General features: G+C 44.5%; 1 protein-coding gene across 9 annotated transcripts in view; it reads right to left on the bottom strand.

Moving 5' to 3' along the window:
• The window catches only part of LOC121535173 (disco-interacting protein 2 homolog C), a 243,602-nt gene that overhangs the window by 76,475 nt on the left and 150,527 nt on the right, over positions 1–16,600 (bottom strand). For 5 of the 9 annotated variants that reach the window (XM_045206282.1, XM_045206286.1, XM_045206283.1 and 2 more), the window contains exons 3-5: positions 11,022–11,132; positions 7,208–7,360; positions 281–496 (exon numbers count right to left, since the gene is read on the bottom strand). In XM_045206282.1, the coding sequence (XP_045062217.1) occupies positions 281–496; positions 7,208–7,360; positions 11,022–11,132 (480 nt within the window). The remainder of the gene's footprint in view (positions 1–280; positions 497–7,207; positions 7,361–11,021; positions 11,133–16,600) is intronic. The other 4 variants (XM_045206284.1, XM_045206288.1, XM_045206285.1 and 1 more) reach the window with 3 other exon arrangements.

The following is a 16,600-nucleotide window of genomic DNA, read 5'->3' as shown; positions in this document are numbered from 1 at the left end:
AAGTATTGACTTTGGGGGGGTGAATAGTTATGCACACTCAAGTTTTCTGTTTTATTGTCTTATTTCTTGTTTGTTTCACAAATATATATATTTTGCATCTTCAAAGTGGTAGGCATGTTGTGTAAATCAAATGATACAAACCCCCAAAAAATCCATTTTAATTCCAGGTTGTAAGGCAACAAAATAGGAAAAATGTCAAGGGGGGTAAATACTTTCGCAAGCCAAGCAAGTAAGATATAAGTAGGTACGTTGGTTATTGTTGAAGGGTGGGTTTGTTTACCTGACTTACCGAGGTGCGTCTGACCCATGACATCTGCTAGCCGGCTGGCCGCCCCGCTCCCTCCACTCTGAGTGGAGGAGGAGGAGGTTGTGGAGGAGGTGGTGGAGCCGTGGATGGCCCGGCTGATCCAGTTCTCCATGTTGATGCTGCCCTGGCTGGAGGTTGGTGTGCCTTCACCATGCATGGAGCCCTCGCCTTCTGAGCCCGATGACGTGTCTGGAGAGAGGGGGGAGAAGAGCAGAGAGGGAGAGGGGAATTAGAGAGAGGGGGTCTACGACAGCAGGTAGAAACACACATGAACAAACATGAACATACATATGCACACACACACCTGCATGTCATTGTCAATGTCAGACATTTGCACAACAAATAAAGACAAAACTCGGTCTATGCCCTAAGGAGATGTCCTTTCTCCCATAGCATAACCCATCCACTAGCATCAGCTTCCAGGCCTCTCTCACGTTCTCCAGAGCCTGGGGACGGGGTATGGGTGCTGGCTGATGGGCTGTGAGTAGAAGCTATTTTTTTTTTAAAACACCCCTTCCATCCCTCTTCAGAATTATCCAGAGTAAGCTACTTTACGGTGCTAGCATTGCTAGCATGCTATATTTGGGAAAATTGAATTCTCTCAAATTGTTTTCATTACGTTTTTTATATATAATTTGGTTGTAATGACACTACCCCACATGGGCACCATTGAAAATGATTGGCTTTCGGTTTTCGAATCTCCGCCTCTGTTTGAATCTGCCTATTCCAATTGTTGGGAGGGGCAAATGGCTTGGATACCCTCCATCTTCTTTAAGCCTATTTCTGACAAGAACTTCCACAGGCTTTCATACCGAAGGTGAGGTGAAAGCCTGGTAGAGGCTACACCTTCCTCCCTACCTATAGGCTACAGGTGCACTCCACAGAACGCATGCAAATCAGAGTTGACAGACACCTGATCCTGACACTGAGGGGGAGACTGGCTTCCTTCCACTGCATCAGAGTTAGTCAGGAAGAGCCCTTCCCCTATAGCCCTCACAGCCCCCAGCACCTCACATCATTAGGCTGACTCACTGCCATGCACCCAAATCCACTGCAACAGACATAGTCTCAGCCAAACACTGTCAATCCTACTAAGCGCTAATATCACTACTCTCCACTCAGGGATGTTTTTCAACCCTAGCCAGTCATAGTGGCTGAGTCTGGGGATGAGGGAGTGGGTTTTGTGTGCTTTATTTTGCATGCATTTTGCATACTGTGACAGGACAGGGCTGTCTGCCATGGGCCGGGGCCAGGGGAGAGATGAGCGGAACAAACAGAGGGAGAGAAGCTGGATCATGACGAGCCATTTAAGATCCAGGTGCACTGCAGAGTGACCTACTGAGAGAGATCAACAACAGGGATGGGCCTGGCTCTCTCTCAGTGTGTGTGTGTGTGTGTGTGTGTGTGTGTGTGTGTGTGTGTGTGTGTGTGTGTGTGTGTGTGTGTGTGTGTGTGTGTGTGTGTGTACCTAGCACCTCATCTACTTAAGTAAGACTACAATACAGCAGCCTCGAACCGGTTGACCTTTTCTAGTAAATGTCAAATCTGCATGGACAAAATGTTGAATATAAACATTGAATGTGATAAATTCTGGGAAAATAGAATCAGCAAAAAACATAAAGCACCTACATTAACTTAATAGGTTTTATGTGTGAACATAAAATATAAATGTATTTTTGGCCAGTAAATGTTAGAGAAAAAAAGATGTGTTATCTAGTCTAGTCCTCAGTATGTCTATGTGAGCCTCTCTCTGATACTGAGGGGCTGGCACACGGTCTTTGCCAGTGACAGCAGTGGGAGAGACAGTAACCTTTGCTGGGCTAAGGGAGGTCTCCTCCAGTGTAAACCGGCTCCAACACCCTTCAGGTCACTACGGTTCCATCCTCTCTCCCTCCCCTCTCCTTCTGCCCACCCTACCCGCACAAACACAGTCCAGCCCCACCATTGGCCGGGATACAGCCTGACATTTGATTGGCCAGCAGTGTGTAGTACAGCACTCTTTGATTGGCTGGCTGGTGGTGTTGTCAGGGAGGTGTCAGTGATAGCTGTCAGTCCGTTCACACCTGGGCTCTCCTGCGTTGTTGACACTGGGACAGATAAGAGACCAGCCGTGTCGTGTGGCAGAAAGGGCTGAACACTCTGGGGACCAATCAGAGCTGCCGCACCGCCATGCTGCGCTTAAAAAGGAACTGCTGCAACTGGCCCTCCAGGTCTCAGCTCTTAGTGATGCTTTGTTGTGGCTGTTCCTCGTTGGTGAAATGAGAATCCTTCAAGTGCATTGTTTTACAGTGGACCAATATGGCATGTGGATAACAACATGTGCAGAACTAACCTATCGGCTACCGTTGTCGACAGTGCCACCATTTCTGAATGCCATCTCCAGTTTTTACTGTTTTAGTCTGGGCCTCTTCAGTCTCTGTGAGTGACAGTCTCAGCAGCTCAAGCAGTGCTAGATTGCAATGAAAGGCAGGAAAGCCTCTCAGAGGCTGCGTGCAGAGTGGGCCAGCACCACTTGTCGACGGCAAAAATACACTGCTGCCAGGCAACCGCCTAATCATATTACACACACACACACACACACCCAGATGTGCACACGAGCGTACACACACACACACAGTAAGTCTCTGATGAGCCCCTGAAGACTAAGCCCTCTAGGGGTCCTGAACACATGTAATGATTCTAAGAAGCCAGACATCAACAGAGGACCTCAGTATAAGGACATGGGAGTGTGCACATGCGTGTGTGAGTGCATATATCCGATATGGCATCCTATTTGGGAAAACCAATCCATGTTGCTGGATTAGTGACCATTCCGAACTAATCCTAATCCAGTATTGGACGTCAGTATTTGATTCCGATGATAGACGAAATCTTAAACCTCTTTGTAGCAGGTCCTGTGCTAATTTAATGTTAATTAAATTGATTAGGCTTTGAGTTCTGAGGCTGCTGAGATAAGGTGGTGGTGTGCTACTGTACACACACACACACTGATGTAGGAATAGAGGCATTTGCTTTCCTTTTTGTTTGTCCCTCAGTAACAGTCACAGCCGATAACATTGTAATGTGATGTATACACACAGGAGATGGCGCCCTGAGACAGACACAAATGGTACCCTATTCCCTATGTAGTGCACTACTTTTACCCAGAGATGAGCTGGTTAAAAGAAGTGCACTATATAGGGAATAGGGACCCATCTTGGGACACAGACATGTACAAAAAAGCGTCATACTAATCACGATACTAATGAATTAGAAAGACAGACTAGAAGACAAGGAGTCCATATTCTAATTGTCATTGGCATGCTGGGGAGGGATAGTGTGCTCCAATGGAATAAGGCTGCTTGCCTTGCTTGATACGATGTGTGTGAGTGGCTCTCTTGTCCCTGAATGCCCCCAGCCTCCCAGGCACGAACACGGCGTGAGTGCTTTGTCACTGTTCGTTCTCCCTCAAGGGGCTGTTCGCACTGCCATATAAAAACTGTGCCTGCCTGCTCATTTGGAATCATCTGAAAATGTGCCTGTCGTGATTTCCTGCATGGTGTGTGTGTTCAGCAAATTAATCCCTGTAGAAGCCTCGGTCCCAGCCTTCAGCCCTAACGCAAATGAGATAATGGTTTCTTAAAACATCTCTCTCTCTCACTCACTCACTCACTCACTCACTCACTCAAAATGTCTACTCCACAAACCTCTGGCTGGGTGGGGGCATGCCATGTTATATTCTAGCTGTTCCATTCTTACAGCTCTACAGTGCAGTACATGACAAGTGATCAACACGTTGTTGTTGTTAGTGATGTAGCGCACAGACAGCACAGATGTTGGTTAGTGGGATATTGCAAAGGGAGAAATGACCTCTACCTTTCAGCTAGCTAGTATTATTAACCATACTACTCCTTCTATAAGCTGAGCATAATAGTGATGGAGCATAAGAATCCCAAATAGCACCCCATTCTCTATATAGCGCACTACTTTAGTCTTATGGGCCCTCGTCAAAAGTTGTGCACTATAGAGAATAGGGTGCCATTTGAGATGCGCCTAAGTCTGTGGTTCAACTCTCTTATGTTACCCAAGGGTCTGAGAGAGGTGACTGAAATGGATGGCAATCAGAACTATCCTATAGAAGAAGGTCAAAATGGCTGCTCATCAATCAGCTGTTTTTAGCTAGCATGAGTAACAGCTTCAGAGCGACTTAACTACTCCCACGGTCATCTATGACACCATGTCAATTACTGGCTTCTTTCTGCCCTTCAAATCATCTGCTCCTGTCATTGACAGACTGGGGACGGTTTATCTATAACGGTCTCTTGAGCGCCATCAACTCTAGTGGTAAAATACTAGGATACTGAATATTTAAATTGCTGTGTTGTAGCCATATTGTACTGTTTCTAATGGATACTATCCCCAAAAACTATTTATATTCACACTATCAATTGACAACATAATCATACTTTAACGCCAATCATTCTTTCAAACTGACTCATTCGGTTGTAATTACAACCAATCAAGAAATAATGTAGATGGGTTTTTTTACACTGTGGAATGGAACTTCTGATAATATCAACAACATATATTTGTGATAAATGGATGCATTGCCAACCCAGGCTGATTGAATTGACTGACAGACATGACATGTACACACACATGGGTGAGACACTGCATCAGTGAGTTAGTGAGGGGGGAGGAGGGGCAGGGACAGGCTGGTGGCATTTTCACGCCTCCGGAGTCAGCTTTCCCTCCCCAACCCTAACCTTAACCATTAGTGGGGAAAATGCTCAACTGATCCAAGATCAGCCTCCAGGGGCAATGTCACCCTACACTAAGGTTGAATATTTTCCCGGTTTTTACAAATGTTCCATCCCGAGAATAAATCACTTTTCCCGGTATTTCCCACCCAAAACCGGAAGTCTCATTCAAAAGCCACCCTCTCATGTCACCCCGCTCCTCCGCACACTCCACTGGCTTCCAGTTGAGGCTCGCATCTACTACAAGACCATGGTGCTTGCCTACGGAGCTGTGAGGGGAACGGCACCTCCTTACCTTCAAGTTCTGATCAGACCCTACACCCAAACGAGGGCACTACGTTCATCCACCTCTGGCCTGCTAGCTCCCCTACCTCTACGGAAGCACAGTTCCTGCTCAGCCCAGTCAAAGCTATTTGCTTCTCTGGCACCCCAATGGTGGAACAAGCTCCCCCACGACGCCAGGACAGCGGAGTCACTGACCACCTTCCGGAGACACTTGAAACCCTACCTCTTTAAGGAATACCTGGAATAGTATAAAGGAATCCTTCTACCCCCCAATCAAAAAATAATAAAGTGGTTGTCCCACTGGCTATCATAAGTTGAATGCACCAATTTGTAAGTCGCTCTGGATAAGAGCGTCTGCTAAATGACGTAAATGTAAAAGCATTATGAAGCATATAAATATGTCTGGATTTGATTATAGCTTTGATCAGCATGAAAATTCAGTTTAAAGATGTACATTAAAGACATTTAATGAGCCCAAGCCCAATAAAGTCCAAATGATTGTGACATTATCCAATACATATGATATAGGCTAATGCACATTACGCACGACAGAAAAACATAAAAGCCCATAGACATAGCTAGCTATATGCTCTCTTGGGTAAATAAACTAAACTAATTTTGTTGAGTGTGAACTGTATTACTGTACTGTTTTGTATTATAATGTATTATGATGATAAAGCAGAAGAGAACATGTGATTCAAGTGTTAAACAAATCAATATATATTTTATATTTGAGATTCTTCATATAGCCACCCTTTGCCTTAATGACAGCTTTGCACACTCTTGGCATTCTCTCAACCAGCTTCATGAGGTAGTCACATGGAATTCATTTCAATTAACAGGTGTGCCATCTTAAAAGTTAATTTCTTTCCTTCTTAATGCATTTGAGCCAATCAGTTTTGTTGTGACAAGGTAGGGGGGGTATACAGAAGATAGCCCTATTTGGTAAAATACCATTGGTATAAGAAATGCAACAAAAAATGTATGTCCAACAAGCTATTCTATTCTAGCTTTTCCTGCATGGGACTCCAAGAGCTAAGGAGCGTTTTTTAAGGAGAGGCCAGCGGCGCACACGTGCTGGCGTATTGCACAAGAGATAGAGGCTTTAAGTTAGAAGCTTATTAAGCATAACACATCATTAATTAGCTAAATATAAGGCTAATACTGCATTTAATTCATTACCTGAAAGAGGTAGGCTAGGACATCTATATATAGTATACAGTATCAATCTAGAACAGGATTATCTATTTTGGATGAAATTTGAATGGAGTTGATGGAGAGAGAGAGAGAAAGACAAAGTGCTCGCCCGTTCACTGATTTAACGCAACGATATTCGAGTGATAGGCTGTTTTAAAACTCGGGAGCTGCAATAAAAACAAAATCTTTACAATTAAAAAACAAGGTGACCCCCGAAAGCCAGATGGAGATGGGTAAATTAGATGTGCATTCGATCTTTATATTTCTGTAGCATAGAATATGCGGCAGCAAATGCAGGCCTACCTGTCACAAGACAAAAAGTTACCATGATGAGATGATAGGTCTACATGCATTGTGAACTGCGCTCCATACTGAGATGGGCTGTCTGTCACCACCCTGAGCAAAGGCCGTAGAGAAGCCAGATTTAGACAATGCATACATTTTAAAAGTTTCCTTTCACGCCTTGCTGTTCATATCATTTATTGTAATTTACCCGTTTCTCATAGTTATTTATCCCGGGAAAGGGGAGTGATTTTGGGCGGTAAATCCCAGTAACCGGGTTCCCGCAATTCAACCCTACACCCATATTCAAGCGTGCGACACACACACACACACACACACACACACACACACACACACACACACACAGTGAAGTAGTCCCAGGCAGCTATGACATTACCTTGGTGTCCTATATGTTCCTCACCTGGGGGAGTGTAGGCATCCATGGAGGACTGCACGACCAGGGAGCGGCGTTTGGAGGGCATGGGTACTGCCATCTTACCACGCTCCTTCTGTTTGGCCAGAGCTGCCTGCACAGCCTCTGTGTGGACATCTGCAACACACACAGGGTAGGACAGACATGTTGTAAGGCCACAAACTCACAGATTTCATCTTTATTCTGGGAACACGCAAGTGAAACGTAACTACACTGCTCAAAAAAATAAAGGGAACACTTAAACAACACAATGTAACTCCAAGTCAATCACACTTCTGTGAAATCAAACTGTCCACTTAGGAAGCAACACTGATTGACAATACATTTCACATGCTGTTGTGCAAATGGAATAGACAACAGGTGGAAATTATAGGCAATTAGCAAGACACCCCCAATAAAGGACTGGTTTTGCAGTTGGTGACCACAGACCACTTCTCAGTTCCTATGCTTCCTGGCTGATGTTTTGGTCACTTTTGAATGCTGGCAGTGCTTTCACTGTAGTGGTAGCATGAGACGGAGTCTACAACCCACACAAGTGGCTCAGGTAGTGCAGCTCATCCAGGATGGCACATCAATGCGAGCTGTGGGAAGAAGGTTTGCTGTGTCTGTCAGCTTAGTGTCCAAAGCATGGAGGCGCTACCAGGAGACAGGCCAGTACATCAGGAGATGTGGAGGAGGCCGTAGGAGGGCAACAACCCAGCAGCAGGACTGCTACCTCCGCCTTTGTGCAAGGAGGAGCAGGAGGAGCACTGCCAGAGCCCTGCAAAATGACCTCCAGCAGGCCACAAATGTGCATGTGTCTGCTCAAACGGTCAGAAACAGACTCCATGAGGGTGGTATGAGGGCCCGACATCCACAGGTGGGGTTTGTGCTTACAGCCCAACACCGTGCAGGACGTTTGGCTTTTGCCAGAGAACACCAAGATTGGCAAATTCGCCACTGGCGCCCTGTGCTCTTCATAGATGAAAGCAGGTTCACACTGAGTCTGGAAACGCCGTGGAGAACGTTCTGCTGCCTGCAACATCCTCCAGCATGACCGGTTTGGCGGTGGGTCAGTCATGGTGTGGGGTGGCATTTCTTTGGGGGGGCCGCACAGCCCTCCATGTGCTTGCCAGAGGTAGCCTGACTGCCATTAGGTACCGAGATGAGATCCTCAGACCCCTTGTGAGACCATATGCTGGTGCGTTTGGCCCTGGGTTCCTCCTAATGCAAGACAATGCTAGACCTCATGTGGCTGGAGTGTGTCAGCAGTTCCTGCAAGAGGAAGGCATTGATGCTATGGACTGGCCCGCCCGTTCCCCAGACCTGAATCCAATTGAGCACATCTGGGACATCATGTCTCGCTCCATCCACCAACGCCACGCTGCACCACAGACTGTCCAGGAGTTGGCGGATGCTTTAGTCCAGGTCTGGGAGGAGATCCCTCAGGAGACCATCCGCCACCTCATCAGGAGCATGCCCAGGCGTTGTAGGGAGGTCATACAGGCACGTGGAGGCCACACACACTACTGAGCCTCATTTTGACTTGTTTTAAGGACATTACATCAAAGTTGGATCAGCCTGTAGTGTGGTTTTCCACTTTAATTTTGAGGGTGACTCCAAATCCAGACCTCCATGGGTTGATACATTTGATTTCCATTGATAATTTTTGTGTGATTTTGTTGTCAGCACATTCAACTATGTAAAGAAAAAAGTATTTAATAAGATTATTTCATTCACTCAGATCTAGGATGTGTTATTTTAGTGTTCCCTTTATTTTTTGGAGCAGTGTATTTAATTTGTATCCAACTTCAGTGAAATTTGTGTAATGCACATGCTATATTTTACTGAACACTATGGGCCAGTTTCCCAGACCCAGATTAAGCCTAGTCTTGGACTAATTAACACTTTCAATAGACAATCTCCATTGAAAATGACTTTTAGTCTAGCACTAGACCGGGAAACCGTTCTGTGTCCGGGAAACTGGCTAAAAATAATCTAACAACATATCATCTAAGAACAACAATTACATGCCTGTAGCCACTCTTTAAAAAGCATGGAAGATTGGGATGTAACCATCACTCTGAACATTGATGAAAAACGACTTCAGAAGATCCACAGTGTATGTACAGTAAAAAGCTAAATTGTTCACTGCTGCTCCTCTTAAAGTGGTAGTTTCTCTTCTACACTGGGGACTCCACCTCTGTTGGCTGCTCACAAAAAGCAAGACAACATCTCACACTATGTCAACTAATCTTACCAAAGAGCGAGCTTGGTTTTAGTGAGGAAAAACAATTGCCAGTAACCTACGCCCTTTATGTCATGATGCTTTAGTGGCTCTGTTTCGTAATGGCCATTGAGAACAGGCTATATTTGCATCCCAAATGGCACCCTATTCCCTTTATAGTGCACTACTTTGAGCACATAGGGCTCTGGTCAAAAGTCACAACGAGTGCACTATATAGGTAATAGGGTGCCATTTGGGATGCATGCAAAGCCTTGGTGGTTGCCAGGTATTCTTTAATTCAACATTAATCCTGTTTTTATAGGGCTGTATTTTAGGGACCTCTGTGTCTATTGGCTGCTCCCTCTATGGCTGGGTCTGAATAATGTCCCAATAATGTCCTCAGACAACTGGGGCTTAATGTGAGATCATTGTGTTCAGCCCTATAATAGGCTATTACAGATGAAAAAATTAAGAGCATCAATAGCAGTGTGTACGGTAAGGTCCTGTGTAGTTCAGTTGGTAGAGCATGTCGTTTGCAACACCAGGGTTGTGGGTTCGTTTCCCACGGGGGGCCTGTATGAAAATGTATGCACTCACTAACTGTAAGTCGCTCTGGATAAGAGTGTCTGCTAAATGACTAAAATGTAAAATGTAAGGCTAAGCACTGGTAAAACACAACCCATGATTCAACACAACCCATGATTCAACACAACCCATGATTCAACACAACCCATGATTCAGCTTTTATAGACTATAGTACTGGCATGTTACAATAGGTATTGTGTCACACCAGTAAATCAAATTCAGGTTTTCTATCTGTGCTTGGCAGTTGTTGTTACTACAGACTGTAGCCGTGGTTGCCAACTGGACTACAGCTAGGACTGTTGCAAAGCTAGTCCTGTAAATGTGTGTTCCACATGGCATCCTATTGTCTACATAATGTGTAGCAGAGCTCTGGTCAATAGTAGTGCACTATATAAGGATTAGGGTGCCATTTGAGACACAGACAATGTGTTTCTAAGACGAGGCTGGAGCGCGGTGCCAGAATCTGTGGCTGCTGTGTTGAAGCAGAGCCATTTGTCTGCGAGAGAGAGGGGGAGGGGGAGGTGACTACTAATGAAGCAAGCTGTTGAGCTGGTAATAGCATAAGTGGTTCATTGGTATACAATAAATAAGAGTGATAAACATTAAACAGCATTAAGGGGTAAATAAAAAGGTGTTGAGCTTGTTTTTATGCTATTAGTATTAAGAGTGAGATTAACAAAAACAAAGCTTTTGCTAATTATGTTACCGCAAACCTGGACATTTTATTTAGTGGTAAAAATGCAGTGCTCCATTAGTGTTCCTATACTGTCCTATAGTAACTGACTAGAACTACAAACTGTATAACATGATTTTGAGGATTGTGCTACTGTTTGGGTTGAGGGAAATTAACTGCCACTACCTCGCTTTCCAACCAAGATGCAAACTGAAGTGAAGAGGAAATTCAGCAACTCTTGGCGGTAAGAGGAAGTTGATAAAAATACTGTTTGGAGTTTCTTTGTGTGAAGTTGAAAGGTGTCGTTGTCCTACCTGATCTGTAGCGTTCGTCCCGGGAGCCAGAGGAGCGGCGGCGGTGGTAGCGAGAGGAGGAGCCGGGGGTGACGGGGGTTCTCCTCTCGTGGGGCACAGAGGGGTCCATCCCTGGGGGGGAAGAAGAGGAAGACAGAGTTACCTACAGCACAGCCTGGCCTGACCACCATCACCACAGCAACTGGTACTAGATTACAGAGGCCTTTCCCATGGGCGCTACAGACAGAACACAGCAGACTCTAGTATGCTGTTTTTACACATGGATACTAGTTGTTCCTGCCAAAACCAGCACCTGGATCTAAACACACTGCTGTGCACAGGGGTTTCTCTTTCTTTTTTGCATGGCAGATACTAGCCTATTATAGATGATATTATGAGCATATAGTGGTGTACTGTACAGTATAAGGATAACATGAATAGATTGATGAAAAATAGAGGGAAAATAATTCATTATACAGTCTGCATCTACATGGTTAAACTGAGTATCGGTATTATTTATTCTGGCAGGCACATCAACTTTATTTCACCACACTCTAAGACATCCATGGACATTATTGGCTATTATTCCAGTCTGTCTGGCAAGGTATTGTTACGCTCCATTTAAACGGAGGGTCCCCTCAATTAACCCTGTTTCCTATTAAATCCATCAGGGGACTGGGTCACTCACCCTGTCAATCTGCATCCCAAATGGAATCATATTCCCTACATAGTACACTACTTTTGAGCAGAGCCTATGGGCTCTGGTCAAAAGTAGTGCACTATATAGGGAATAAGATGCCATTTGGGATGCACCTAGCCTCTCATTGTCAATTACAGCATAGTGGCAATCAGCCCCTGAACCTCAACAAGGTCGCTCTCTGGATGAGACGATTTTCAGGGTAAATCCTATACACACAACAGTTACAATAACTCTCACAAACAACTGTTTACTATTATTCTACTGTTGCAGACAGTCTGCTAGCTAGACAACACATAGCTAGTGCTCTATGACTGATGCTACAATGGCTTTCGACTAAATCTCCATTGTCTTCATTACTGCCCAACACAACAAAGAAACAATGAAATAATAATAATAATAAATAATATGCCATTTAGCAGACGCTTTTATCCAAAGCGACTTACAGTCATGCGTGCATACATTTTTCGTGTATGGGTGGTCCCGGGGATCGAACCCACTACCTTGGCGTTACAAGCGCCGTGCTCTACCAGCTGAGCTACAGAGGACCACAATAATCAAAGCTCTAAGCATGAGCTTCAGCAATGCAGCCATTTGTAATAGTCTAGGTAAGTGCCTCAAAAAGCGGATCACTTTCTGCTCTGCTATAATGACCATTGGTTTATCACTGAGACGTTTGATAGATTGATGATCCCATTCCCCCTTCCTATTGCAGATTGACAAGCACAGAGAACACTCATCCACATACACACGCACACCTTAAAGGAAATCAACCTCAGTCTCTTCTGTTCCTGTCCGCCTTTCACAGGGATATATGCTAAATTCAATAAGAGGCTCGATGGAGGAGTCCGTGACCTCAATAGTAACAACATACATAGATTGGTAAAGATTTCTGAATGTGTTTTAAGGTCCGAAATTTTAGCCTGAAGAATTTCTCAAAGACAAAGACTCCCTTAGGGGAGTCACCTATAATAGGGTTTGAATTAGAGCTACCTGTAGTACACAGAGATACTGAGTGAAGACAGCGCTTTTTCAAGCTGCACTATATAGATCTCAATGGTTTAGATAGTCTTGCACTGCCAGGCATCACTTAGTAAACCTGGAATGGCTTGAGTCGAGGCTAGATAGAGAAAGGTTGTTGCTGGTGTTCTAAATGGCAATGCACATGCATTAACAGGGTCGTTCCACCAATTAACGTAGTGAAAAAAACACATTATTTCACCTATTTTAACGTTATCATAAAGAGCACATGTTCAACGTAATAAAAAACACGTTTTCCCATAAATAAATAAAATACTATAGTAAGTGCATAGTAGCCCTTTACAGTTGTACCCATACAGTTCCTTCGGAAAGTATTCAGACCGCTTGACTTTTTCCACATTTTGTTACGTTACAGCCTTATTCTAAAATGGATTAAATAAATAAAAATATCTCAGCAATCTACACACAATACCCCATAATGACGAAGCAAAAACAGGTTTGTAGACATTTTTGCTAATTTATTAAAAATAAAAAACAGAAATACCTTATTTACATAAGTATTCAGACCCTTTGCTATCAGCTCAGACGCATCCTGTTTCCATTGATCATCCTTGAGATGTTTCTACAACTTGATAGGAGTCCACCTGTGGTAAATTCAATTGATTGGACATGATTTGGAAAGGTACACACCTGTCTATATAAGGTCCCACAGTTGACAGTGCATGTCAGAGCAAAAACCAAGCCATGAGGTCGAAGGAATTGTCCGTAGAGCTCAGAGACAGGATTGTGTCGAGGCACAGATCTGGGGAAGGGTACCAAATTTTTTTTGCAGCATTGAAGGTCCCCAAGAACACAGCGGCCTCCATCATTCTTAAATGGAAGAAGTTTGGAACCACCAAGACTCTTCCTAGAGCTGGCCGCCTGGCCAAACTGAGCAATCGGGGGAGAAGGTCCTTGGTCAGGAAGGTGACCAAGAACCCGATGGTCACTCTGACAGAGCTCTAGAGTTCCTCTGTAGAGATGGGAGAACCTTCCAGAAGGTCAACCATCTCTGCAGCACTCCAGCAAGAGGCCTTTATGGTAGAGTGGCCAGACGGAAGCCCCTCAGTAAAAGGAACATGACAGTCCACTTGGAGTTTGCCAAAAGGCACCTAAAGAAGATTGAACGCTTTGGCCTGAATGCCAAGAGTCACGTCTGGAGGAAACCTGGCACCATCCCTACGGTGAAGCATGGTGGTGGCAGCATCATGCTGTGGGGATGTTTTTCAGCGGCAGGGACTGGGAGACTAGTCAGGATCGAGGGAAAGATGAACGGAGCAAAGTACAGAGAGATCCTTGATGAAAACCTGCTCCAGAGCACTCAAGACCTCAGACTGGGGCGAAGGTTCACCTTCCAAAGGGACAACGACCCTAAGCACACAGCCAAGACAATGCAGGAGTGGCTTCGGGACAAGTCTCTGAATGTCCTTGAGTGGCCCAGCCAGATCCCGGACATGAATCCTATCTAACATCTCTGGAGAGACCTGACAATAGCTGTGCAGCAATGCTCCCCATCCAACCTGACAGAGCTTGAGAGGATACAGGAGTGCCAAGCTTGTAGCATCATACCAAAGAAGACTCGATGCTGTAATCGCTTTCAACAAAGTACTGAGTAAAGGGTCTGAATACTGATGTAAATGTAATATTTCCGTTTTATTTAATAAATATAAATTGGCTAAAAATGTCCAAAAACCTGTGTTTGTTTGATCATTATGGGGTATTGTGTGTAGATTGATGAGGGGGAAAAAATAATTTAAATCAATTTTAGAATAAGGCTGTAATGTAACAAAATCTGGAATAAGTCAAGGGGTCTGAAAAGCGCCTGAATTGGAACGCAAGTGGCTGTGCAGTAACATGCTATACATGTCAGAGCTCAGGGTCTCCGCTTCACAGCTTTGTATGGATTTTGACCCTTTCTGAACTTGATCACCGCGCGCGACAAGAAGTTGCCCTCATCTCTCTCGCCAATTGGGCAACTTTTGCACATTTTTGTTGACTGAGTGAGGGAAATGCTGTAAATTATGAGGACTTGATGCGTTTTAAAAGATGAGACCTTGAGGATTATAATAAATACCACTTTGATGTCATACAAGCAAGCCAAACACCCACGGGTCCAAACATGCACTTCCCATTTCCATATCATAATACTAATGTCATATACAGTGTCAACGTTTATGATCACTATGTTTGATGTACAGTTACTAGATGACATGGCGTCATACCCTGGGTTGTTCTGAACAGAACGAGCCTATCTTTGTCTATTTTGAAGAACATTTGCCTTGGAACACGCATCTGAATGCACTCATGACTCCTTTCTATGCACACCATAATAACGATCTGTTTCTCTGAATTGCCTTCAAAGCCTAACACTAAGATTGTATTTTATAATTTAGCTAGTCATGTTGGCAATAGAATAAGCTTTCAAATTATGCCCACCTGACCCAGATTGCAATTTATAATGGACCGTTTTTGGGTTGCATAAACATCAGTAATTGTGTGATGGCGGGGATGCAGGGTTGTGATCCAAATGAAACAACTGCAAGTGTCCTTGCGCTAGTTCCTCAATGGTACAGCTAGGAGAGCTCAAAGCACCTTATACACTACATGTTCAAAGGTTTGTGGACACCTGCTCATCGAACATCTCATGAGCATTAATATGGAGTTCCTAATTTAACCTAGTTGTGGGGAATCCACTGATGAATGTATTATCTTACAAACCACTTACAGTAAAGTCTGTTTGTCCTGGACCTCCACTTCCCAATCAATAGATTTCCACTTGAGACCAGTACAGTATCTGTTTCATGTATGTGCTCAGACTTCTCAGACTCACTGTGGTGCACTGGGCTAGAGACTCAGAGGAAACAACCATCACACTACTGGCATAACTGTCTGCTGTCTCAGCCTTTTATTTACTTGATGAGAATACCTGGCCCCATGTGAGGACCGACTAGGATTGCAAAACTTCCAACCGGGATTTCTAGAGAACCTAGGAACTTTGGGAAAGTTACCGGAATTTTGCAACCCTAGTCACAGACCAGGCATTCTCATGACACTCCACTGACCTTTCTAATGGTTCTGCAGTGGTAGCCAGCAGAGTGTACAAGTGGTTATTAGATTCCTGAGTAACAGTTGGTAAGAGGGTGGTGAAGGAGCCATTTCATCTGGGAGCCATTTCAGACCGACCGTACACCCACCGCCAAATTAAGCCCTGTGATGGTGCTTGAATATATTACCCTTAGATTATTATTATTATAGTAAGGCACTTTACATGTCTGGCACTGTCTCGCCCCGGCCATGACATTTTAACGGCACATTATATTTCTGTAATACGATTGGTTTTCAGCAGCCGCCCCGTAGAGGGTGAATAGGGCTGGGAGAGAGCCTGGGAGGAAGGCTCACACACAGCAATGCTATACAGTGCTACAGAGCATCTCACAATTGAGTAATGGACAGATCTGCCTGTCTCTAAAATGGCACCCCATTCCCGATAATACTTTTGACTAGAGCCTATGGGGCCATTCGGGACGCAGCTTAGAACAGTTTGACATCCACCAACAGCAGTAGGTTTGCGAGGAATGGAGTGGCTCCATTTTGGATGAGAGATTTTACTGCACTATAATACAAAACTTAACTGGGCAGGTCTTGTGTTCAGAGGGCCATAATGTGACGAGCTACAGGAGGTTGTGTGTAAAGGAGGACCTCATGTTCATTATGCATGTCTCTTTACAGGCACAATGAGTGGACATGGGGGCACCTTTTAGACTAGCAAGTTATTTTACATACTTGGCTAGTTTCAGACATAGCATACGTCCCAAATGGCACCTTACTCTCTACTAAGCGCACTACTTTTGACCAGGGACATTGTGCCATTTGGGAGGCAACC

This window comes from Coregonus clupeaformis, chromosome 21, assembly GCF_020615455.1.
Source record: "Coregonus clupeaformis isolate EN_2021a chromosome 21, ASM2061545v1, whole genome shotgun sequence".
Taxonomy (NCBI): Eukaryota; Metazoa; Chordata; class Actinopteri; order Salmoniformes; family Salmonidae; genus Coregonus; species Coregonus clupeaformis.
Note: the sequence above shows the minus strand (reverse complement) of the source record. Positions and strands in the feature narration are given on the sequence as shown.